This window comes from Numida meleagris, chromosome 2 (genome assembly GCF_002078875.1).
Source record: "Numida meleagris isolate 19003 breed g44 Domestic line chromosome 2, NumMel1.0, whole genome shotgun sequence".
Classification (NCBI taxonomy): domain Eukaryota; kingdom Metazoa; phylum Chordata; class Aves; order Galliformes; family Numididae; genus Numida; species Numida meleagris.
Window position 1 is genome coordinate 117087418 of NC_034410.1, and position 27859 is coordinate 117115276.

Below are 27859 nucleotides of genomic sequence, written 5' to 3' on the forward strand. Positions count from 1 at the left end.
GCTGCCTGTTGTGGAGCATGCACTGTAACATATAAAAGCTGTCAGCAGTTCCTGTGGCCAGAAAGCTTCACAACCAGCAGAGTTTTGTTCTTTGCGAGTTTGTAATAAGAGACACTCCTTCACAAAGGTCCATATCACCACATAGGAGAGTGTTATATATACTGGGAGAACAATAGACTGTATTCATTTTGGTATTATCCAAAGGTAAGCCATTCAGCTCAATAAGCTTGCTTTGCATGCAGTTTTATTAATGCTCACCACATTTTGCTGTAGTTAAGATGTGAATGCTGTTTTTAAGATGCTTTCATGCTTTTTGTGTGTTCTTTTGCCTCGTGGTTTATCTGTACAACACTGTCAGAACAATCCATGCATACAGTGCAGGCACAATCTGGGATGGATGTTTTATTTTCAATGCATAACATTTTTAAAGTTTTCTTATAAGTCGCCCCATTAAGGATTTATAGTGTGGTTTATGGACTGTCACTATTTCAGGATTATGAGTAGCTCTGATCATGTAATTCAGGGTATAATGATGTTTAATTTGCTGTTTGTAGTAAGAGGATATTATCGTTTAATGACAATATGTTCGTGAAAGTTGCTCAGTAGCACATATTCTGACTGGATTGTTTTTATGGCTGAGCTGACAGATGGAATCATTCTTCTGACCACAGCCTGCCAATTCACTTTGTCCCACTATCCAGATGTACAGAATCACATCTTTGACATCTTCTCTTCTACAGATCTGTTTTCTACTGTCCTGACTTAAAGCAGAGTACCTCTGTGGCCTATCTCTCCCCTTTGGCCCCAAGATGACAGTAATAGCTGCAATCAGTTGTGCTTTCTTATTTTCCATTCTCTGTGAAACAAGTGCATTAGTGTTACCCAACTCCACTGACCTGCTCCTGTCAAACAATAATTTCACTGACATTGAGACGGCTTTGGCAGCTCATCTGGACTCAGCAAAAATTCCCAAAGCCAGGCGGAAGCGCTACATTTCACAGAATGACATGATTGCCATTCTTGATTATCATAATCAAGTCAGAGGCAAAGTCTTCCCACCTGCTTCCAACATGGAATATATGGTAAGTGAACTTTGTTTACTTCAGAATAAAACTAAATGTAAGGCAGTGATTTCATTTATTAAATGAATTATGGGGATTTAATTAGGCAGAGCAATGATTTTTAACTCTTACTGCTTACTAAACTGTTCTTTCCTTGCATCTTTTAAAGTTGAACTAACTTCAGCATTTAGCAAAAGCTAAGTTCTGAACTCTGAACCTCTTCCTCGCCCTGCTGAATTTTCATTTCCATAAGCAGTTCCCATGAAACTTCTAAGACCTCAGGTAATGAAGATGTGAATTAACTGCTTGTTGGCCTCAAGAGTGGTGTATAACCATAACATACACATGGTCCAACATGATCATGACATGAGCTCACATGTGTTAAAAGTCCTAATCATTAGATGTTTCATTTCTTTTGTGGAGTGCACTGGAAGTCATTGCCCTGATGTATGCAAGAAAGCAGCCAATGAACACTTCTAGTTTCTATCATAAACAGTACTCTCAGACACAATATGATGTGCAAAGCAATTCATCTAATGCACTGTGTTTATCATGCTCGTGTATTTTACCTACTACATATTGTTTGCATGAACCCAATATGATTATCTTTCCATCAGGTATAATGCTTATTTTAGATGTGTTTCTATCATGTAGAATCCAATGTGTTTGAAATGTTATGTTTGTGACAGGCACCTTTTCCCCTTATTGGCAAATAATACATTATGTGAATTATGTGTTCCTTCAGGTATGCTATAAGTTACTAATCCACTGCAATTTCATACATGACAGTAATAACTAAAGCAGCATGTTTGCCATGTTGTGTTCCAACATTCAATGTATGCATACTCTGGAGCTCTAACGTTAAACATAGGTTGGCCAAGCAAAAAGTATTTTGCCTTCTAAGGTATTCACACTGTCCTGAAAGCACAGACAAGTTATGTCAGCACCATATCTGCCAAAAGCCATAGAGCACCTCAGATGACAACAGATGGTTAACAGGTTTGAGAAAATACACCACCATCAGCATGACAGAATAGTAGTAATAACAACTCCCTCTTTTTAGCAGCTAATGACTAACAGTTTGAACATATGTCTATCACAGATGTTACTGAAATCTGAATTTGTTCATATAATCTGTTCATATAATCCAAACAGCACCTTAAAATGCTGAGTGCACTCAAAACACTTCAGGATGAAGTCCTGTAACCATATCATAGTCAGAGTTTGAAGATTGTTAAGTAGAAAGGCTAGAGACAGAAAAAATAGAGAGGTCAGAAGTCAACCTCAGTCATCATTTTTATTGCTGAGCCCTCCGTTGACATTTCCTTTGATTCTGCGTAAATAAACTTTGTTGTAATGTCTGAGGGAATGGCAGCCTACCATGCCCTTCCTTGGCTTGTGTGTTTTAGAAATGTGCTCCTGAAGTTTGCTTAAGTGAAGCCAACACCCTGTTATACTCCCAAGAGTTTTATATGTGCAGTGTTCATGGCTGTACAGTAAAAAAAGAAATTTAAAGAGAAAGAAAGCTTCCTTGATTATATCTATAGTTACTGCACTCACATGCAGAAAACTGCCAAAAAACCATTTTGGTTGGGTGTTCTGTTGCAGCTTTGTTCTGCTATTGTACTGTGCAGAGTTTGATGCAGAATCAAGACTAGGGTCATGCTCCTAACCACTTACATGTTATTCTTTTCCTTGCCCTTCTTTCTATTGCTTTTGCCAGTACCAACCAACCAGGGGATGTTCTTGTGTTCCTGGCACCATCAGCCCCATTGATGGTTACAAAGGAAAATTCTAAGGCTTTATTTCACCGTTGGTCTCCCAGTAGTAGTTTGTTACTTCATGCAGCACCCTTCAAGCACCCCATCAATTTACTGAGGTAGTGATCTAGAATGCAATTCTAGTGTGGATCCCCAGGTGGCAGCTAATCTTGGCCTGATTTTCTGTCATAATTTAATGAATCTTTGCACCTTGTAACTTTACAGAGAAGAAACCCCAGTGACACACAGGTGTCTCCGCCATGTGGTTTGTAATGGCAGCAGCCTCTAAGTTAACTTGTTGGCTTCTGGCTACAAAATGGTTTTGGTAGTTAGGTCTTGAAGATGGCATGGCATAGTAAGACTACCTAGCCTGGGGAGCCATGTCTTAGTAAAGCCTGTTAGAACATGCTCAGTTCATTCTTTAGTCTCTGTCCCATTTCACCTGTGTATGGAACAGTTTCTGTTTTGTCTTATGAGAACATAAGATTGGTGCTGTTAAATATAAACAAGCATGTTGTCATTACTCAGACAACATGCACTGTGCTGGAAGACTGTCACAGTGTGTGCTCTTGTCCTGAACACTATGGAAAAGTGCAGTGACAGTATTGAAAGTAGCCTTTCCCATTCTACTAACAATGATGAAAAAGGATCTCGTGTTTTAGAGGGCTGGAAGTACCTGCAAGTGCAGTAGATTCTGGAAACTTCCTGTAAGTATATTGAAGGTGAGATGGACTATGCAGTTAGAAAACACATACAGAAATATTTTCCATTCTTTTCTTTGATCAAAGTCATACCATATTTTGGTTTCTTCTGTTTTCCTAATTGTTAGGAACTCTTTTTTTCCTGATGAATGGTTTGCATTCTCACTTTCATATATCTCTGTTTTCTCTTCACTGATAAGAGCATAGGGTTTAGCACCATAGTTATAGATAGTTTGAAGTCCTTGGGCATTATTCTGTCTGCCCATATCGTCTTGAATGTTTGTGTGCTACAGGACATTTGATGAGAGGCTATAAAGAATGACTTTAAGTGCACCCATTAGGCAAGGCAAGTTTGGAAGTGAGGGAGAGTTTTACCTCTGTGTGGGAGAGGTGGGTGTGAATGCTGCTCCAGCATGCTGCTGTATGCAGTTACTGATGTAAGTAGCCAGCTGGACAGTCAAAAGTAATTATGGGAGGCATTGTTTAATTATCAGTCCCTAGTGAAAGAAACTGGTGTGTTTTAGGCACTATGGGTCAATTAGACTTTGGGTAATATTTCTTTCTGGATGTTACCACTCATTGAGTCAGATTTTTAAGTAAGTCCTCCTTTTATTTCTGATACTGGTAGTGTTATGCCTTCAGTTTGAAGCTTTTCAGCAAGTACAAGTCTAGACTAAGTAAGCAGGGAAAAGAAAGAAAACAAACAAGGAAATGAGAACTTCCAAACCTATGATGTTACAGTAATGAGCTCTAATTTTAATACTGGTCTTTTATATATCCTTCATTTCTCCTTATCCTAAGAATGTCATTCTGCTGTCTTTTCTTGTGCTCTTAAGGCTGATGCCATACATGCAGAAAGAAGGCTAACATAATCCTCTTGATCTGACATATGTCAGATGACAGTCATCCACTCAGGTTTACATAGTTTTTCTGGAGGAAGAAGAAACATTCCATAAAACTCGTGGTTCAGAAGAGCAAAGTATAGAATTGTCTTCAGTTCTTTTGTGTGGTAATGTAATGGTATGTTAATCTGCAAATCCAAGGGAAGTCTATGGACAAGGGATCACTTTTTCTGAATGCTAACTCTGTGGTATGGAGGCCTGTGGAGGCCTTCCTGGAACATTTCTGGTGCTTAGTAGGCCAGTGAAGATTTACAGTATCTTGCCAGATGAAATTTGAGTTTTATAAAACATATCATTTAATTTGCATTGGTACTATCTGTAGACTCTCAGTACATACAGTAAAGAAATATTTGTGCCTGTGAGAATCAAATAGCATTTGATTCTCTACCTTCATTCCCACTTGAGGCCAGTTTTTTTAAAAGACCATGTGCTCTTTTGATGTAATTCAAGTCCCTGTATACATACAAAACCTGCTGTGAACAGATGCTTATATATGTTCATGCTTCTTACACTTTCGCATGTACCAGGTAGAAGCAGTGAATCTGATAAAACTCCCTTTAAGATGGGAAAATCTAGTCGAGGTAAGAGTCATTTAAGGTGATCTGAAAGCCATACTGAAAGATGAGCTGTGAGTAGTTCCCTGCTGACTTGCAGAGCCTCTTGTTTGAGGTTCTGCAAGGATGAGTCCAGAGCCCAGTACCGATCAACACAGTCATTAATACATCAGCAGTGGCATGCCAAAAGTATAATAGATGGGGCAAGATTATACAATCAAAAACATGAAGCTTGATGTTTGTGGAATGCTGTCTGAAGATTTTCAAGGACTGGAGAAATATTCTAGATAAACTTGAACCTACTTCTGTCTAGATGATGGTCTGGTAGGGTTTCAGTTCCTATTTGTTCAGCAACTGCATACCTACATTTTTTATATTTGGGAAAAACGCGCCCCGTAATGAATGTGTCATTTTGTAGTACTTATAGTAGCAACAGATTCCCAGACTAGCCTGAAACAAGTTAGTTGTTTCATGGCAACACAAGACAGTTTCTCATGAGCTGGTTGCAGAGGAGTTGGAAGGGAGTGGAGAATCTGAGTTTATTCATCTTCTAGTAAATCCCATATGAAATAATGTGACAAAATGGACAAAGGAAATGAGAAGTTGTTCTAAAATAAAAGTAATTTGGCAACTCTGCCTACAGCAGGAGGGTTGGAACTAGATAGTCTTTAAGTCCCTTCAAACCTAAGCCATTCTATGATTCTCTGACAGTTGTGTTCTAAAAGGAACTCCTACAGTCCTGTGGTCTAAGACAAAGTCAAAGGGAAAATCTGTTTACTTAGTAATGCCCAGGAGTGACCCTCTTTGCTGAATGATGAATTTGGAGACTTTGCTTCCTGTCCACAAAGATTTGCAGGCAATACACAAAAGTTGATTCTGAGAAGCAAGAAAATAGTCCACTTATTGGTCATTAATAGAAATGGCTTCATAACTATTTCATTCCTAAATGTGAAAGTTTTCATAAAGTTTTATTGCTGTCAAAGTGATCTTAAAAAAAGTTCCATGAATTTGATATAGGTTACAGATAAGACAAACAGAAGTGTTTTGTGACTACTTCACATTTTCCGAGGTTTTATTTAATACCTGAACACCTTTCATACGGACGTGGAAAAAGTGAATTAATTTGTTTTTATCTTAAATTCAAATGCATTTATGATAAATAAACTTCTCAACTTGTTTGCCTTTTTTTTCTATTGTCAATTTTTACAAACAGTTCTAAATCTTGGAGGACATTTTGTTCTTGAGTTGTTTGCCCTGGCTCATCTACATTGTCCCACTGAAACCATTCATGTCTATGAGGACTGCAGGACTAGTTCCTTCAAGATTTATGTCTATTGAGTTGGATAGCATCTCTTAATTCATATAGTTTGTCCCCACCCCTTTGCAGGGCTTCCTTCTGCATTAAATACATATGGTTTTCATCTTGTCTACTCCTGAACACATATAGTGATGCTGTCTCAGTCACATCTCTTGGCAAATATTTTACCTTAGGAATAGAAATGATTTCCAAATGTCTAACCTAAGTACTTCCCTCCAAGATTCAGATAATTAATCTTTTACATGTCCAGAAGAATTTCTTTCCTTGTTTCACTTCAAACATTACTCTTCATATATTTACTGCCAGTTTTCTTTGCATTAATTTAGTTATATGCATGTATATAATGTTTATCTAATTTCATGTACATGTCTTACAATTCTCCTACATATTGGAACAAATTATTGTTGCACGCCATTTACATCTTATTATATCAGGGAACAGCAGTGTCAAAGCAGGTTAAATGTGTATTTAACTATGCATGTTTAAAGACACAAATGACATAATGCAGTGAAGAATTAACCCTTCAAGTAACTGTTCCCTTAGTCCTATATATGCTGTGAAGGTTGAAACAATGAGTCAGGGTACAAAGATCTTAATTTGTTTTTCATCATGCCAGAGCTCAAAGTAAATCTAAGTTAATTCTACAGTCTTCTGGGAGGAGAAATTTCAAGGACCTTGGAGCTTCCCTGGTGTAATTAACCTATCCCAGTTTTCCATAATTTTTAGCTTGCTCTACACTGGGGATTCACAAGTGAGGTGAATATAATCGGGGTCCAATAGGAAAATATACTCATTGGCTCCAGTTTCTCCCTCCTACTCCTTGTGTTTATGTTTAAGCAGCTGAATATGTTCCTTCTGTTTGGAACTATAACCAACAAACAAGAGTGTCTGAAGATCATGAATGTCACAAATATGATTCTTTCCAGAAAATTAAAAGAAAGCAGAAAGCATTTAGGTGATCCACATGATTACAGTCAGGAGTTTCTGTCCACATGACAACTTTGAAAGGACAAAGTCATTTTACACCATACCCTGCCAGTAACTATAGTAACTGAAAATAAGCTGAAAGAATGCAAGAGTAGATGGAGTTCGATTTCTCAAAATTTTTGGTAAAATAGAGTTATCTATCTTTCTTTTGTCTATCAGATGACTTTCTCCACTTACTTAGCTGTTTCTTACTGCACTGTAGTCAACAGTGCAATACTGCACTACTAAGTGCCTGTCAGTGAGATACAGGATGCTGCTCTTTTTTCTAGCAGACTTCCAACCACAGGAGTATAGGAGCCACAGTTTAGTCTCAGTAACTAAACTAGTGTTCATCTAGGGTAAGTAAAACCAAAACTGATGCTAGCTGTATGACTTACAAAAGCCATAAATTATATTCAGTGTGAATAGCAGAAGACCTGCTTAAGAGATGAACAGAATGGATTTTTCCTGGAAAGCAATTCTTAAAATATCTGAAGAACTTCCCCAAAAATGATACTGTTGTTAAATACTGTAATAAGGAATGATGGTGTTTAATTTGTTTTGCTATGAGAGCTCCTTTCCAAAGTTTTATGTGTATTTTAAAACAGCGATCTCCTGACGGTACTTTAAAACAGAATATTTACATTATTTAAATTTAGTATTAGCAGAAAGCCTTCTAGGAGTTTAAGCAAACAAAAAACAACCTAGTAATGACAGAAAATCAGCCTGCCCAGTGCCCTCAGAATTAGACATTCCTTTATTATTAAATGTAGCACCTCTTGAACTTTTTGGCTAAAAAGAGAGACAGGGCATTTTTTACAAAAATCTTGATCCAAAATACACAGTGCTTTGTTTCATACATGAATGGAGAAGATAGTAACCTTAAACTTCTCAACATTTTAATCTTCCCTCTGTATCTCAAAAGAAGATCTGAAGAAGAGTCTATGCTATCCAGGCCTATAGAAATATGTATCAGTCAGCAAAAGATGGAAACCCTGGGATGAAAACCACTTGGTTTTTGGACAGCGAGAATGGTCTTCACCACAGGTATCTGCATCTGCAAATGCATTTACAGGTGTCCTGAGGTCTATTTTAACTCAAGTGAGATGGGACTGTTCTTCCATCTCTGTCTGTACAGCATTATCTATTAGTCTGTATCAAGATAAAGATTCTTAAATTGAGTATTCTTATGAGAATAAAGAACTATTGTTCTTTATCTTGCAGAAAGAATCTATCTGTTTTCCTTTGTGTCACACTGCCATATCTTTCAGCTACAGCTACTTAGAAAATAAATATTAACTTAGAAAACTTTTAAAGAAATTAAGGAACATTTTTGTTTTAATGCAAAAATTCATTACTTACTAATACTTTTGTAACAAAAAGTAAAAAATGTAGATATGTTTCATAGAGAAGAGAAAAAAACCACACTATATAACACATTTTGTATTTACATTTTGTGGTTTTGAGAAGAGACGATCTACACTGATCATAAAAGTCAGACACCTTCTTCTTCAGACTTATGAAAAATTGTCAGGGTGACATGGAACTGGACACAGTTTGGGCCTTTTTGTTACCAATTCTGAGATAAGCTCTTGCCAACTAAAATGTGCCTAGCAGTAGGTTAGGAAAACACTAAATATTTTAAGATATGTAGTTATGATATTTAACTTTTCCAAAAGCTAAACAAATAATAGCATATCAGGGAAGCTTAATGTTATTAAATTTGACAACCTACCAATTTTCTTTGTTTTTTATTGTTTAAAGGCCTTGTGCCAAACATGAAAAGAAATGTGGGCAACATTTAGGAGAAACAAATTGGCTATTAGAAATGGTTGAGTCTCAAATAATAGGAGTTTGAAATTAGACCAAATAGACACCCAGAAATACAAACTTCTATGTAAAATACAGACTTGGATTTTCTTACAATAAGAATTTCTGGCAGCGAGTTTTCTTGGAACTCTGTCTAGTGATGCCCTCAGCACTGTAAGTCAGACTTTCTAATACTGAGCCCTTCAGAAGTGTGAATCAGATGTTTGGAGGTTTGTTTATATGAGAGCAAATTGACTGTGAAACATTGCATAATTTTACTTTGAGATGCAGTGGAGTATTGGACAAGCAGCTTAATGTATTAACCCTCTATGTATTTGCAAAATAATAAAGTACAGAACTGCAGTTTCCATTGAGACTTTTTTCCTCTAGAGGATAGAGTTTGGGAATTTTCTGTGTAAACTTTCTAATTAGTATCTAATATGTTTGGGTAAAGATTTGCACATGTAGAAGGCACCAATTACAGTATGCATAGTAAAATACGTAACAGGTGGCAGCTGACAGCAAAAAGTATTCATATTCTTAGAGAGAGTGCCTAGAGTCCAAATGATCTCAGAGCCCAAATAAATACATAAAGTTTGCCAAATCTGCCTTTAAATTCCAATGAGCTCATGTTTTCATCACACAGTATGTACTGAAAAAAGCAAAGGCAAAAAGACAAGGCTCTTTCAGCCACTTTGCTGAAAATGGAAGCAGGCAGAGGGACTGGTGGGTTTTTTATTAATCTTTGTGCCAGATTAAGGGTAGTGAACGTGGTAGGGGGACCTACAGAAAGTCTCTGGACATTAAAAACCAGCAGGTTTATCTATACACCAAAAAAGGGAAGAAGCTGTGCTAGGGACTCCTGCATGCCCTGTATGCTGCTGTGGGATTTCTGAGAAATGGGTACCGCATGTGTGAGCAGTATGGCCAGTGTGAGGCTGTACGGCTGAATGACCCATGACGACGAGACCTGTGTATCTGGAGAGGCAGCAGCCTACATCTGCTAATCCTCTCTGGGATTTGCACTAGCAGCTGTGAAGTGCAGCTGCACAGATGGACTGGACACGTCAGATTTCATCTTTCAGTTTCCCAATGTTATTTTTTTTCATAGGAAGAAATCATTTTAATTGAGGTTTTCTTCTTTCCTACTTTTTGCCATTCTGGAAGCAAGTGCTGCTGATCTTCAGCTGGAAAAACAAACAAAAAAAGGCACAGGGATAATGATGATGAATTAAATCAGAACTCTGATCTAGAAAGGTTAATTTTTTGACTGATTGTTGCTAGAAGAAGGTCCTACTGGCCAACTTTCCGAGGTGGTACCAAATAGCAATCTGAAGAACTAATATGAGTCCACAATAAGTACATAATAATGACAAATAAGACGCCAATAATGACAAAAAGTTCCCACTTTCTATTATTGTTATTCTTGCTAAATGTAAACTAGTATTGCCGTGCAGCTGTACTGAGATTGCGTTTCCCAACTTTTCATCTTCAATCTTATCATGAAACTGCTGTCAAGAACAAAACTGTTTGAATAGGAGAGTGTTTATAAAATGTCACCTATTCAGTCAGGATTTGCACTAGAACCTGAATCTGGAGCTTTTCACTCTAACTGGGCAGCTGGTGGCAGCAGGCTTGACATGTCACAGTTGACTTGGCAATAGGACTAGCTGCCCTCACCTGATGGGCGCTCTGGGGGATTCTTAGGACTGTGAGTGATTGGGGTATGTACGCTTTGAATAAAGAACTTTCTTTGCCACTGAGAAATATGTAGAATGTTGCCCTAGTTGATATGTTATGCCAAACCGATGCAACAAAGTCCACAGTAAAGTACTGAGGGCTGCTGCTGTTATTTAACATTCAGAGTTCCTTGTAGAAGTGAGAGGAGCTTCTTTGCTACCAGCAATAAATCTGAGTCAGGGAATTTTAAGGATTATGATGACAGGAGAGGAATGGAAACACAGTTCTGTTCTGCTTGAATGTGTTAAAATGATCATGAACAGAACCCATAGGCTACCAGGTTAAAAACTTGTCTTTATGAATTCCCCAGTTAACCCATCTCTTCTAGCTATGCAAGATCTCTGCTGGCAAACTCAGGGAAATGACGTTCCTACTTCTCATGTTTTTTTCATGTCTTTTTCATGTTTTATTTGTGACAGTGGAAGGCTGTAAACCTGAGTTCTTCAAAAATAAAATAATAAATACAGTTTATGCACAGATATCCAAAAGAAATGTGAAAAATAGTACAGCGTATCAGTTCACTTTCTTTCTAGATCACAAATTCTTGTGACCCATTGCCATAAGTAACAATTTCAAAATATTTGCACAGAAGAGGAGATTTTATTAACATTTATTTTGGTAATGGTGTCTTGCATACAACAGGACATATAAAAGTATTACCACAGTAAGATATTTCTCCTGATGTTGGTGGAAATCTGCACTGTAAACTACAGAGGAAGTATCCTTTTGCCTTGGAAAGAAAACATTAATGTTTAGCTCTGGAATTCAAGAAATCAGGGAAAGTTAAATTAAAACTGTTTCAGCTTTCTCAGGGAAGTCCTGTTTTGCTAACTGGTCATCCCCATCTCAGTAATACTTGCATAATGAATAAACAGACTACCAAAGAATAGGTTGATTTTTTCTCACTCTCCTTATTCACTAGGAATAATTCTTTTTAAATCTCTCTTCTTCCTAATTTTGAACTTTAAGAAGAACTTACAAATGGATATGATATGACTGTATCAGTCATATTTTCTCAGTTGTGGTGTCTCCAGTGGGGGAACTAGAAATGGAGTTTTAAATTTACCTTTACAGCTCTAAAGGTATTGTCAGTGTAATTATCTGTTTTACTTGGGAGATACCTCACTGCTTGAATCAGATATTTTTGTCTACCTGTAAGAACACCGAAATACATGTTTTAGCTGCATGTGCTGTATTTTTACTTATGAAGTAATGAGTTATTATGAAAAGACAATATGACATCATTCTTAGGGCAAGTGTATGGAGCAAAGGGCTGACAGATCTTACAGATGACTTTGGAAGAAGCTCCTAACTACTTTCTGAGAAAAAAAAATTAATCAGAAAATCAGAGCAGGTTTACTAGTCAGATCATAAACTTGAGGATAGGTACTGGCAACATGGAAAGTGAAAATCATGATTCTTCCTTTTTATTTTTGACAATGTTGAGGAGTTACAATAGAAATAAACACATATTTTGATATTTATTTTGTAGCAATATTTAGCTTTCTTTTTCTATTGCAAAACTATGAAATGTAGAAATTCTTACTTTTCAAATGGGGAGATTATATCCTCTCACAGAAATAGGAAACAAATCATTAACATTCTTCTGTATATAAGAGCAATTTAAGAATATATGATTTTTAACTTTGCAAGGGTAGGGGTTTATTTATTTTAATAAAAGCATCCATCAACGGTCAATACATTTATCATTTCCTTTCTTGACTTAGCTAATTATAGTTTGGGTGACCTAGAACATCCTAGAACTCATTAGCATCATTCAAAATATGAGAGAAAGCCCTGGCAGAATAAGTAAACCATCATTCTCTTTCTATCAAAATGTTTAAAAAATTCTCTCTAATGCAAAGAGAAACCTCGAGGCTTGTGATCAAGAAACTAAAGCAAGTCACACATGGCCACTTTTTTTGACTGAGCTGTTCAACCTATTCAGAAAATTATGATCTTTCATTAAATGCACTTACATAGTGTATTATGTTTCTGATTTTTCCAGCTATGGGAAGATCTCTCAGGATATCCCTTGACATAACCTTTTCTCCAAGTACTGGCAATCCTGTGGATGGCCAAACTGGGCTTTGAGAGATGTGGACTGTGTCCTAGAGCCCTGTGGTCTGCAAGCTGACATCTCACAAAGGAGACTTCGAGTTTTAATATCAATTCCTGGCAGAAATGTTGCATAGCTTGTGTTTGGGCCATCGTACTAAGGTTACTTAAGGAAAACGCACAGTTCTGTCATGGGCTCTACGGATATGTAGAGGTCCTAAATCAGACCTTATACAAGAGGAAGTTTTAATTTGCTAACCTGCATAGAACTGCACAGTACAAATACGTGAAGCCACACTACAAGGACCTGCCATACAGCAGAACTAAGTGGTGCTCCAAGAAAAAAATAAAGTCCTTAGGATAGTCTGACCTTAATCTTTTAGCCCATAGGTAGTCATATCTACAGTGAAGGTAACACCACCATCCCCCCTCTTCCCTCATTTAAATAAACATACAGATCCAAAATTCCACACTCCCTTAATACCAGAAAAATCCTGAGGCTTCATTTTGCTGTCGCTAAATGTGAGCTCCAGACAATGATAATGCTGCTTTGAGTCCCTACTCTCTTTTAGTTAGTATAACTTAACCTTGACTTCATATATCCATTCTTCACAAATGCTCTTAGTAAGGTTTGCAATAAAAGTTGCTATAGTGTACTTCAAACTACGATTATGACTTTTTTTTTTTACTTTTCAAGTAAAACTATAGTAATCAATCAGTCAAGAAGATTGATGTTTATTCTTGAAAAATTACCACAGAATAAAAGTTTCCAGAGCAGCAATGTATTTACAGTAATTCAACTGTCTGTTAGAAAGTTTGCAATAAGAACAAATGATACAGATTAATAGAGCTCCATTTAACCTGTACACATACATAGTCATTGTGATCTACTTACAAATAAAATAGTGAAGTTGCTGTCTGAAGTACCCTGCTGTTCTTCACTTTAGTTCCCATTCTGCAGCAGAAATTGCCTCACTAACACATGTATCAAACAGGGTCAAAAGAGAAAGCTTCTTCATTTGAACTATAGACATTGTTTTTAAGTTCAGTTCACAGGTAATGATTATGTACACCATTCCTCAGCTAAAAGAATAGCCAGATATTCTACAAATGTTGTGGAAAGATCTTTGTAATACTGTATTTTCTTTTCTTTTTTTTTTCAATATAATGTTTCTTCAGCTTCATCATAATTTTATTACCTAAGAGGACAGTGGTGATTGGAACCTTATGGAATTAAAAAATATTCCAACAAAGAACAAAAGAGCATCTCTATCCCCTCTATGTATATACTATGTAAGAATGACAAAAACAGCAGACAGCTACAGAAAGGCAGGAGGGTATGACCCATGACATTACAAGGTTTCCTCTAAAGAAAGAACCTCCCTTTGTGGTCTACAAGAAATTTCATTTCACATTGAAGAGATTTCTTTTTACACTCCATTGCTTATTATACATTATGCAAATAACAGAATCTATTTTACTGTTTGTTTACAGAGTGGGCAAAAATCAACAATCTCAGATGAAATTCTGGCCTCACTGGCAAAATTCCCACTGACTTTATTAAAACCTAGATTTTATTCCTGACACTCAACTGGCATGTGTTGTTTGAGTGCACAAAAACCCCACAACTTCAGAGAGTCTTGGAAAGTGCTCTTGGGTATGGAAATGCCCCATATCCTAGCATTGGCCTCTCATGTATGTTCAGTCTGCTTGAAAAATTTAAAGTGAAGTGTAATTTTTAAGAGTTGTTTAGCAAGGAGTAGCGTAAAGAACACAGTCGGACAGCTTTCTAGGAAAATAATCCTTGGCTGAGGAAAGGAAAATAATTTGGTCAAAGGATGTTGACTTCAAGTTGCCAGTGGAAGTGTGGTGAGACGCTTTTAACTCTCTCACAGCTCAGTTAGACCCAGTTGAAGGTGGAGAGGATTTCCATGATGGATGAGATTAGTGGTCTGGATAGTTCAGGAGGGACCTACGTGTTGGGTCACAGGAAGGTAACTGCTTCCCCAGCCACTAAGGACCTAGCATACAAAAGTTTGCTATCTCCAGGGGAGTGAATGAGCAAAGTTTGGCTCTGTGTATTTGCATGATTAGTCTATGAGGATGAGTCACCTTCTCAGATCTTGACCCACTGTGCATGCAAATCCTTTTTCTTTTGCAATTTTCTGCTCATGTTAGGCAACTTTCTCTGCCATGTTTAATAGAAAGGCTGGACTGACCATCATTACACAGTTCACAGCTTTATCACACTTTTTTAAACTTCTTTGTTAATTTCTTTGAACTTTTCAATTTCTCTTCATATAGAAACTACCCCTCAAGTTACTTCAGTTTCTTCTTTTATGACATTTTTCTATTTCTGTGCATCTTTTTTTATTTCCTTTGTGTGTGTGTGTACAGCACTGAAGCCTCATGGGTTCAAAAAGCCTTAAATCAGTTTGCCATGGTCTCCTACATAGCCAAAACAGGGAACTGATCTGAGATAAAAATTAAAACAAGTTTTGACTCAGGATCAAATTTCTTTGGAAAGACTGCAGTAACAGTACAGCCTCTTGCAGTTTAGAACATTTAAGGTCATTCTGAGATAATCATTTTTCTGCTTCAGCCTAAGATTAATTATTTGCCTTCTCTTGTGAAGAGGAACTAGAGCTAATCCTAGGCAGTCTGAGACCATCACTTTACTTCTAGAAAAAAAAGAAGGTCTTGGTGATGTGCTCTTCCCTCTCTCATGAAATACAAATGATTATATAGCAGGAGGGGACTCTGTACAAGGTGTTTCACCAACCTGCTAATGAAGCAGTGGAAGGAATTAAAAGATGCTGCAGATGCTTGCTGTCCCTCTCATTTCTCAGTCAGAGGTTATGTGCTCTCTCTTGCTCTTTCTCTCTCTTCTTTGCCAAAAATTTTGTGTGTCCAGAGAGTGATCAAGAGTGAGTAGATAATGGCAAGCAGAATGAACTATATACCCAATAATATTACCTGCCAAACTCACGTTTTTAAAATGAGTTTGAAACAATCCCCTATACCTTTCCCAATCTAATACCGCAAATGATCCCTGAGAACCAGAAAATGAAGCTAAAGAAAGTGGATTAGTAATGTTCTCACCATCCAAGAGGAAAACATGCCCAGTTCATAAAGGGCATTAATGATGAAAACTCAATCCAGTCTTCACAGTTCTTTGTAACAAGTAACATACTACTTTGCAAGGCAATTTAGTATGCAAAAATATGCTCAGTGAAAATAGGGAGCTCGATCCTATTTGTGCAAATACAGTACACATTCAAATTATTGTGGGACTGCAGCCAGGTCACTTGGGAGCAAGTACGCAAACCTCATGTTCAGCCTCCTGGCAGAGAGCACTCATGCCAGAAGCATGATTAATCCCAGCAAAGGAGGGTGTTTATGGGGTGTCACAATACTGGCTGTGCTGCCCCTTATGGATGCACACCAGGCAGCTGTGTTTGGACCCACACACTAGGTTCATTTGCTTCTCCATTCCCCTGGGCCTGGACAGGCTCCAAGCACTGTCTGTGGCCCTAGCCTCTCAGGCATGCTTCCCATGCACAGTTTTATGACGGTACCTGCTGTTGCCTCCTCTTTCAGCCCTCTTTTTGTACCACTGAAAAGCTGCAGAGATTATAAAGGGTTATTTGTGTACTGGATGCATTCAGATAATTGGCTTAATAACTGAGATAGAAATCAGAACAAATATCTGTACAGTTTTCTTCCTCTTGGACCCTGGAGCATTTTTTAGGTTTTGGACAGTGCCGCAGCAGCTCCAGGTCCCTTCTCGTGTACGCTAGTGCTCCAGCTTAGCTTTCTTTGACTTATAGGCTTATCTCTAACTCCTCCAAGAAACTCCCTTCATTTTTCAGAGATGAAGTCAAAATACTGTCTGGCTTAAGACTGTTCCTTCTTAGTATGCCTCTTCCTAACTCTCCTCTATTTTGTCCTCTTACTGGTGATTTGCTTTGATTTCATTCTGGCACCTTTGACAAACAGGTGTATAGTTAACCTTCTCTGCTTTAAACACTGTGCATCTTAATTTCACTAAAGTGATTCAACTTGAATGGAAGATCATTTGTATTAAGGGTTTATATTGATATCTGTTGTACTTCTTCAGCTTTAATCCAGGAAGCGCCTCAACCACTCCATGTTAGGAAAAGTTTATTCCTGTTTGCTTGGAGAAATTTCACAAATAATCACGCAGAGTCAGGGACATGAATTACTGTCCTTGTCCATGATCTGTGGTCAGTCCTTTAACTCTGCAGTCTTGGGAACTTAAAACTATGAGTTCATTGTTTTGGAAATCTGTATTAGCTCATAGTACAGAAAATATTTGTGTTGTGGGCCACCTGATCCTTTGATAAGTTTATTGCTGACTTTTCTTCTTACTTCATACCTTACAGAGCATAGTCTTTATTTTGTAGCTGCTTAAGATTTACAAATTTAGCTTTGTGTTTAAAAACATGCAGTGTGTTAAGTTTTGCTACATTTTGTTCCTTTCTTTCTAGGCGCAATTCACTAAAACTGTCCTGCACCAAAACAGTCCATATAGGATGTTCAAAATTCATATCTAATTTCAGCATCTAAGGCCTACTTAGATGTCACTTAAACATATAGATACCCTAGGATTTGTGTAATATAACAGTAGGCTATTCTTCATCTGTAGCTCCAGCAGCGCATCAAGTTCTATTATTGATATTTCCGTTATTGCTGAGGTAACCATATTTGCTGTGTAGATGACATTGGAGTTATAACTAAGCATGTGAGTGAGCAAGCTTAAGTATATAAAGGAGACAGTGTTTAAGTTCACTTGTCATGTTCTTACCATTGGAGTAGAACTTGAGAAGCTGAATCGGCTCTTACGAACCTGTGATCTTATCAACCTAGTCAGCTCCTGTGTGGAAGATGGTAGTGAAACTCATACTACACCTGGAAACTATTCATTTCTTTCTTTTTGTGGAATCCCTTTTCTTGACTTTGTGGCCTCAGGTCTGAAAACCTGCCCCCCACACACTCTCTGGCTACAGATACTCCTGAAATCTTTTTTTCAAAAATATTGGGGTTCTGTGGGGTATGCAATACCTATGCTAAACTTTCTTCCTTTTGTGCCTGTCCTTTGCTTTAACCTTCCTTCTGAGCCCCATTCAGTATTTCACTCCTCTCCACACATGGTCTCATCAACATAGAAGGGAAAATGGTAGGAGAATGCCTGTTCAAGGGCTCTTCCAGATACAAAGGAGAGGTACGAATATAGGCCTTCCTCTGATGATGTGGGTAGGGATTTGGCCCAGCTTTAGGGCAGACATTGTTGCTGTCACTGTTGCCTGTATGTGCTGACCCACGATTTTCTGTATTTGAAAGGTCTGACTGGATTATAAATCTTGTGCTTATGTTAGTATATTTGTGACTTAAGATATTCTCATATTCTTGTAACATGATTGCTCTTCCCCCCCCCCGTGCTGCTGCTAATGGTGTTTTATTTTGTCAGGTTTGGGATGAAACTCTTGCCAAATCTGCAGAGGCTTGGGCTGCTACATGCATTTGGGACCACGGACCTTCCTACTTACTGAGATTCTTGGGCCAGAACCTGTCTGTGAGAACAGGAAGGTAGGCAGATATCCTCCAGAAGAGTTATTTTGTCAGTCTTTGTACAGTCTTTGAGATTCAAATCTTAGGCTGATGCAAGAAACATTTAGTGTTCTAGCAATAATTGATATCCATCTATCATTTACAAAGATTTTTGTTTGACTTAAGAGTATTTTCTTATAATACAATCATAAAATCATAGAATCATTAAGGTTGGAGAAAAGCTCTAAGATCATCTAGTCCAATCATCCACCTACCACCAATATTGCCCACTAAACCATGCTCCTTAGTATCACATCTACATGTTTCTTAACCACCTCCAGGGATGGTGCCTCAGTGACATCCCTAGGCAGCCCAGCCCATTCCAATGCCTGACCACTCTTTTGGAGAAGTTTTTCCTAATATTGAACCTTAATGCTATGCCCATAATGATGTATTGAGAAATGTATTTTTAGGTGACTTGCATCGCAGGAGTTATCAGCAGAAAGTTCCAAAATACCTAAATTTGAAATGATATATTCCCTTCTGTCTTTAAACGAACATAGGTATCGATCTATTCTCCAGTTGGTAAAGCCGTGGTACGATGAAGTGAAGGATTATGCTTTTCCTTATCCTCAGGACTGCAACCCCCGGTGCCCCATGCGATGCTATGGACCGATGTGCACCCATTATACACAGGTTATATAAATTGCATTCTTCTATTCAAAATCTGCTTTCCAAAGCTGGTCTTTTCTGTGATGTATTTATAGCTCTCATTCATATAAATGTGTATATATTTCTTTTCAATTTGGACTTCACCAATAATGAATATTTATTCAGATGGTTTGGGCCACTTCCAATCGTATAGGCTGCGCAATCCACACATGCCACAATATGAACGTCTGGGGATCTGTTTGGCGACGAGCTGTTTACTTGGTATGCAACTATGCCCCAAAGTGAGTTACTTTCTTTTAATATTGTTTATTTTTATACTGCTTGCATGTTTGGATCCTCTCATATGCTTACACCTTTTTCTGCATTTTGACCTTTTTTTGGTGCTTTTTCTGCATGCTGCTCATTCATTCTAACATAATATCTGAATATGTTGCACTTGCTTGACTTTAGTGTACAGAAGAAAAAAGAAATCCCTTGATGTGTGTGGAACAAAAGGAAAAAGACATTTTCTACTGTTATTACTATTATTTTCATCATTCTCTTCTTTGTCCTCCTCCTATGTGCTGAGTCTGCATTAGTTTTAGTTCCTTATTACTTCAATCTGTTATGTATACTCATGGTGAGCTAGACTTCCTCAGATAAGCTACTACACTGTAGGTAAGACTGAATCCACACTGTTGCCCACAGATTGCCTTTGCTTATCACCATGCTGCTTTAGGGCAGCCCTAGCATAGATTTCTTATAAAGTCCTTTTACCTAAGCTCAGTGTCTACAAATCTCATCTTGTGTTCCAAATTTGAGTTCATCAAAGTGTGCATCATAGACACCTATGGATAGCCCTTATATCAGACACCTGTGCAGCAACCTGTGTAAAATTGAAATATAGAAATGATTTTTCACCCAGTGTTCCCTAGACAACAATTTAAACTCATGTCTAGGTGCAAAATCAATCAATAAATTGTGAATGAGGGAGAGCTTTGGCTTGAGCTCTCGTTTTGACCAGTTCTTCTAAAGCATTATGGACAGTGTAAATGGCTGGTTTCTTTGACTGTATAATATTAGGTAGAGCCATAGTTCTGTATAGAAAGCCAAGTATAATTAATTGAGCATGTATTCTACAAAATTTTGGTTCAGACACAGGTCCATTTGTGGTAAAGTATACGTATGAGTATGTTGCCATTCTAGCTGTTACTTGCGTAAAAGATTTTTTAAAGATTTTAAAGATTTCTCAACTTGAAAGAAGATAAGATTTAGTAAGAAAAATGACAAAAAAATAACCCTTTTCTTTTGGAAATTTGTAGTTTTTCATACTTTTATCTTTAATATCTACTAGTAAAGATTGGTAAGAAATGAATGTGAGAGGTATCAGGCAGAAAAAACTGAACCTGATGTTTGGCTCCACAACCTGGACAAAATGAAATCAAAGTTTATAAAAGAAAGCCAAATACTATTTATATTTTCTCAGCCTAAAAATCCCAATATGATACTCAAAAGGCAAATCACAGCCTGGAGTTACAAGCTTTTTCACAGGAGATTTTTAGTAGACCTTTGTTTCTTAAGTGGTAGAATTAGGATATTCATATCTACTTTGTGCGCAGTCACAAAAAAAGGATACTGAATGGACTTGTCTAATTTAGGGTTATATTCTCAAGAATTGATAAATATTAGTTTAAGGACAGTGGACTTAATGTCCTTGAGAACCCATGCAGAAATCTGTGTCAGTCAGTAAAGGCTTTGTCCCTCTGAATACATCAGAAGCTCCTCTAAAGCAGAAGAAGATGAATATTACAGCCTCCTAAGTTACTAGGATTGGAATTTGGCAAAGATTTGGGGTTTAGAATTCCAATAATTTTCTCTAATACAAAATCGTAATGCTGAAAAATATATATGCTTCTGAAATCAGGAGAAAAAAAGGTTAAGGAGGATAATTACACAATTTACAAAGGCTCTGCAGCTAGTTAACTAATATGAACTCAAAAATCAGGTGTGTGTTGCACAGAAAATGAACTAGAAATCAGTTTTCAGAAAACTCTTTCTGGATTTCCATATCTTTTATCAAACTAAATATATTTCCTGAGCACTCAGTCTGCTGTACCCATTTGGAACAGAAGTAAGAATGAGCAAATTATTTGAGAGATTCCTACTTTCTTCCAAGGTACAAACCAGACCAAGGCTTTTGATCCAGTATTATTGGCTGAGAGGAGGAGAATGAGAAAATGTTTTATAAATAATGTCATTACTCAGTGCTATACCACATCACATGCAAACTAGAGGAAAGATCTCTGTTGAATTAGACGTAACAGTTAAATGAAAACCTAATTTTAACTTCTCCTGATGTCACAGGCATTGCATGTATCTCTAAAAGTCTAGAGATTTATATAAGCACCTAAAGGTCTGGATAGGTTTTTAAGACATACCTAGATGTTTCAGTTACCATTTTTACCCTTTCTTCCCTATGGCTCTCTCACAAACTGTACATTTCTATTCACCAAATGAGAGCCCTTAACCTCCCATTAATACCTGAGATCCCTATAAATACCCACATAAAGTTATTTCTATTACACTGCAGTAATTACACTGCAGTAATTTTCATCTTCCCTTTGTCTCCAACTGTGAATTCAACCTCAGAGCAATGTGGACCCAGGGCAGTGAAACCTGATACCGATTCACTCAGTTCGTCTTTCCACCTCTGAACAACAAGCTTTTAAGATAACTGCCAGACAAAATATTCTCAAGGAAAACACTGCATCTGTGCTTATGTTGCTTATTTCCCTTGAAGTCTTCTGGTTGAATAGTTTGAAGATCCCTGTCCTGGGGATTCAAAAGTCACTTGTTTGTCATGTGTTCACTGCAGATGTGTAAAGGATATGGGATGGACCACTGGTCTGGGAAAATACGGTCATTTTCCTGCTGTCTGTTTTTAAATCAGTAGATTGATGTTTGCCAGTAACCTCCAGAAATATATTAATGCATGTTTTCAGTAACGGGACATTTATGGGATATCACTAAAAACATTCACTTTTATTACCCAGAAGGTGCCATTAATGAATATTTTTTCCTCCATTCTCAAAATGCTAAGTATTCTGTTCTCTTTTTTTTTTTTTCAGGGGGAATTGGATTGGAGAGGCACCATATAAAGTAGGAGTCCCATGTTCTGCTTGTCCTCCAAGCTATGGAGGTTCTTGTACCGACAATCTTTGTTTCCCAGGAGTAACATCAAACTACTTATATTGGTTTAAATAAGTTAACGTTTACATTATTTTTTAAAAACTTGGATGAATAACAAGAAGCTTGTATATTGAATTTTGCACATATTTTATATAGAGAGATACTGTAATAATACTCTGATGTTTTCTTTTTGTATGCTTTTGTATAATTAGCTTCCAAAGTATAGTGTAATTAGTTGTTAACTCTTTGGGATTTATGACTCACATTAGCCCTTTTAGATTAACATTCTGTAAAGGAGAGCAAACTCATTTTCATTTTAGCAAGTGTAGCTTCCTGAAAATTAGATTCCACTGAAAGCACATTAAAAGGTACTGTCAACTTATACCTAAAATATGCTGTCCTTTTAAAAATAATAGTTTTTGAAAGAGAGGGATCATTGTTTAATACTGTGCTTTAAAAACAGAGACATGTAAAGCAATAATTCTTCCTCAGACTGCCAATGGTTCCTTCCATTTACAACTGTGCTTTCATCTGCAGTGTCAATGGGACTGTGCAGAGGAAAACATATCTGCAAGATAAACTGCAGGATATTACCTACCTCATGCACAACATTAATTCATTTATGGTGTTTCAAGAATTCAGCACACGGCTGCTGCTATCATCAATGATGCCTGTGTGCAGACAGAAAAATTAGAGAGAACAAGAAACCATATGGGCCAAGATGCAGTGGCTGTTAACTTATGTGCGTAAAACCTGATGTAGATAGAAAGCTACATCACTTTACATATATGCTGATGTAAACACAGCCAAACTTTGTATTACTGTGTTTCTGAACACAGTCATAGTGGTATAAATGTGCTTTGTTAGAGTATATTTTTTCCTGTTCTGGAAGTAAAGAAATATATTGCTACAAAGCAGTGCATATCAGTACATGATATACATACTACATCCTTCAAATCAGTATATGTGCTGTTCCCCTGACTGAATCTCATCCACTTGAAATTTTCAAGAACAGGTCAGACCTGAAAATAGGTAGTAAGATTTCCAAGTAAAATATTAAATATTCATCAGGCAGCTTTAATACTTTATTACTTCATACAGATTAGCTATGAAGATTCCAAATTTCTAAAGCAACTGACAATGTAATACATTCTCTTAAAAGGTGTCCATGTTTTAAAGAAACTACACTTGTAATATTCTACTTTTATCCTCACAATTACAGTATATATGGTTTTACTTCTGGTTTCAAAGGATCCTGGGTTCAAAAGTGCTAGATCAATCAAGTACTTTGAGTAAAATTCTGTTTTGGGAGTGAGATATAGCCATGTACACACGTACTTATGTATACTTATATACACTTACGTACACACAGAAAGAACTTTATAAGACAAAACTACTAGGTGGGTCATCAGCCCTCAGCTAGCACAGTTTGTGACAAAGATGCATGGGACAAGTACATTTTTGTTCCACATAAGAATTCTTCTCAAAGAGTAAAGACAGCACAGCTAAAACAGTGCACTTTGACATTTTCTTGTAAAAAATACACGATAGGAAGCAGAGCAAAGCAAAAGTTCAGGTTATACCATGGAACCTGTAGTAGAAGGTCTATTGACAAATGTTTATGCACTTTGGAACTTGCAACTTGTATGTTATATGGTACACTTTCCAAACAGGACTAGACATTGTAAATTAATTTATAATTCTGTAATTCAGCTGAAATTATTATAACGGGTATATATGTTATTGTATCTGTTACTTTTTAAGTTGCTACAAATACCTTAATTTTGTGAAATATTGTGTTTTCTGTGGATATAGAAAACTTTGCTTTTAACAAACAGGTATGCAGGTTTTTCATGACATCCCATAATGGTGCTAGGAATTAACTAATCACACTGTAATTGACAGCAGCAAATAATGACCTGGGTATAAGCTATTTCATACGAGCAGCTCCTGATAAAACCAGCCACAAGCACTCAAGCATTAGCTGAATATTTTCATTGAATGGAGATGATCACAGTGAATCAGGTGTTTGATTATGATGCAAAATTTTTCTTTCCACTTTATTTCATAAGTAGTTTACGGAAGGCCTTTCTGTATTGCCTAGCTGAACCTTTCCAGTTTCTATCCTATTTTCCTCTTGGCTTGGATAATGACAATGTCAGCAAAGATCTACTTTGATTGCCAGTATCAGGGTTGCCTGATTGATTGTCTGGCACAAAGTGGTGCCAGAAAAAATAAGTACTGAAATGTACTAAGACTTCAGATGTCTTCAGCAGTGCATCTGCTATGATATAAATTGAGGAAAGCTCTTGATGAGTTCAAGGTCACACTGAGGCAAATTAACCCCATTTGCTATTCTCACAGCCTTAAATATTGGTACTTCCTTCTTCCAAGCTGAGTAGTGTGCATTTAAAAACAATCTGGCTGTTGGAGAAATTAGCTCAGACTTTTGTTCTGTTCTAAATACAAAATTATGAAAGCATACACAAACTAGAATAAGGTTAAAATATTTGTTCTCAAAATACTGTGAGAGGTAGAAGAGTAAAAATGAGGTAGTTGATATCATGAACTACTGAGTGCAGATGTTTATAGGATAATATTGCTTGTGATATTTTTTGCCTCATTTAAACATCTGAGATGATGGGTAGCAATTGATACCTTTTGGTGCTAACCTATATTTTCTGGTGCTGAAGTAATACATTATTTTTGTGGAAGAATAGATTTACTTCTAATATTACCATACACACTCCAGTGTTTTTGAGATCTTTTCCCACTAAGCATATAATTTACCACTGGGATGGATTTCGTTTGAAAGCTCCTTTCTATGGTTGTTTCAGGTTCTAATGAGGATTTTGTAATTTGTAATTAGGGAGGGAAATGTATTCCTGTTCAAAACCAAAACAAACAGCATCCTCCTCTCATCACAATGAGGTGCCTGTGGAAAAAAATATCGGGAGGGTAAGACCTCTGACAGCCATGATTTCAGAATGGTGCTGAGCAGATTTGAGTGATCCCAACTCCTCTCTCTGGGGTAATTAATGACTTCAGAAAATTCAAGCTTGACCTTGCACACTTAGTCTTGAGAACATGTGTGTTCTTCTCTGAGATCAGTTTGTTCCCCTCTGAATTCGAGATAAGCTGGATCAGGACTTAGTGAAGACTATGGGAGGCTTGATATAACATTTGTAAGAGTGAGAAAATTGGATTCCATCTGCAAACAGCAAAATGAGACTTCAAGAGCTCTCCCCTAATAACACTGGGAAAGACCTCAGCAGTCTGAAAGAGGAAACTTCCCTGGAGAAAAAGTTCCCCATACCACAATTAGGATCTAACAGAAATCATAAATGTATCTATATCCATATAGGTAGACAGAGGGATAGATAGGTAAATATACGTATTTATATATTACCTTCAAGGATCCAGTTGCAAGCATGGATGCCCTCTTGTGGTTGAGAATGCAAATATATATTTAGGTTTGATTTTGTCTGAATCCGAAAAGGTTTAGGCTTTTTTAAAAACAAACATATACATTTTGTTCGATTGTTGGTTTCTTTTTTTTTATGTTTATGACCTTGATTTTAAAGATGCATGACTTTATCCATTTGCTTTGAGAAAAGAGGTCCATCGCATAAATCCTCCAGTTCTTAGCTTTATGTCATTTGTAAATACAGTAGTGAATCAAAATTGCATTGGCTGTTGCTTACCTACCATACAACATTCTAAGAGTATGAGGTAAGACAGCTGTTCAGATGTCAGATGAATTTTTAGCTACATTACTTCAGACACAGTTCAGAAAATGTAGAGGGTGGGAAGCATCCTTACTCAGATACTAAATTTTACTGATCCTTAATAAAAGTTCCAAATTACAGCTGAAATTTGCCCTTTGTTAAATTTTCAAGAAAAAAAAATCCACTTGATTTCTTCTTCAAGAGTGAAATGATCTCATAGAATTTGAGCACATGGTATTCTAATGTGCTTTCTAGAATGGTGCAAAATCAGGTCAGATGGTCTCAAAGAACACAAACTTTCACATCATGATTCATAATGGGAACATTAAATCTCTGTTAATAGCAACCTGAAATAATCACAGATTTCTCAAACTGCTTTTTTTTTCAATAGAAAATAAAGCAAAAAGCAAGAAAACATAGGAACAGCCCGTCTAGTTAATTCAAGACAGAAGAAAAGAATCATTACTAATGGTAATTCCAAGATTTCCTTGCTGCATGACATTCAGCTACTGAGTTCCTCTCAGATATACTTATTTTCTGTTAAAGAAGGAGCTTTCGTTCATATTGCAAGGGAATACATTTTAAAATTAGTATAACTAAATTGAACAGGCATTAAAATTTAATACCCCATTCTGCTGAGCTCACCTGATTGTGAAGTGTGAGAATACCAGGCAGAAATTGTTGCAGTTCAGTATTATCTTCTTGTCTTCTGCCAAGAGAGAAAATTCAGAGTGAAAGAGATTTTACTATACTTTCATCTTCTGCAATCTTATCATTTGACAATCAGGCAGAAAATTCTTTTAAAATCTCTTGTACTGAAAATCCATATAAATTATTTTTGGGGTATTTTGGCCAGCAGGAGAAGAGCGGGAATGTCCCTCAGGTTATGTGTTTAGCTCACAACAACAGTCCTTCAAAACACTCAGCTGTTTGTCATGCTGCAAACTCACTATAGCTTCAATACATCACCATGTAAGTCAGGAATCATCTTAGATACAATAATTAAAGTAAAAAAACCTGTTCCTTAAGAGTGAATGGTAATATTGGAATCTAATAACTCTGAAGAGTTAAACATCTTGTTTCATGTAGGGTGCTCTTAAGTAATCAAAACGGTGCTTAAAGGCAGGGTTCATTTAATAAACAAACCATTTACAGTTACTTTTCTACTTCTATCTGCAATAAGGACAGAAGGTTTTTCTGAGGATTGGAAATGCTGAAGATTGGAAAATGATGAACCCAAGCCAAAAACGTTAAGTATGTATACAGTAAAATGTCCTTTTCTCCCTCTAATTATATATTGTCATCATTTCTTGTTCAGATTTTTTTTTATTATTATTGAGTGGGTGGGATTGCATCTGGTTTTTCAGAGAAGAAAGCTTGTTTTGTTACACATCTTACAGTGAATGTATCAATATAATATTTTTTCATACTGTCATAGGATGCTATATACATGTTATATCTGAGATATAAATTTGTATCCCTGTTTCAATTTTTGATGCTATGAAACTATAAAGAAATGTACATCATTTTGTTCTATTTTGTAACATCTATTCATTTAAATAAATAAGTAAAATGATCAGTATTTACACTTAATGTTCTTTGGAGACATCTTTTGTTGTTTCTTTTGTTGATTTCCTCACTGGAGAAGATAAGTTTTCAGGGAGCTGGTAAAAGACATATCTGAACTTTAAATTTATTTATTTTTTTTATTTATTTTTAAATGTATTTAAATTCAGTTTGGGTATATCTATATGTGTGTACACTCTACACTTGAGCTCTGATACATACTTGAAATCTATATTTTAGTCTCCAAAATGTTGACATTTAATAGGCAGCATTGAAAGTCAGAAC

At 36.7% G+C, this 27859-nt stretch overlaps 1 protein-coding gene across 1 annotated transcript; it reads left to right on the plus strand.

Moving 5' to 3' along the window:
• PI15 (peptidase inhibitor 15) lies at positions 1–27580 on the plus strand. Its single transcript, XM_021388425.1, has 6 exons — positions 1–204; positions 741–1082; positions 18361–18479; positions 19004–19136; positions 19278–19393; positions 22220–27580. The coding sequence occupies exons 2-6, from the start codon at positions 810–812 to the stop codon at positions 22353–22355; spliced, it is 777 nt and encodes a 258-aa protein (XP_021244100.1). The 5' UTR covers positions 1–204; positions 741–809; the 3' UTR covers positions 22356–27580.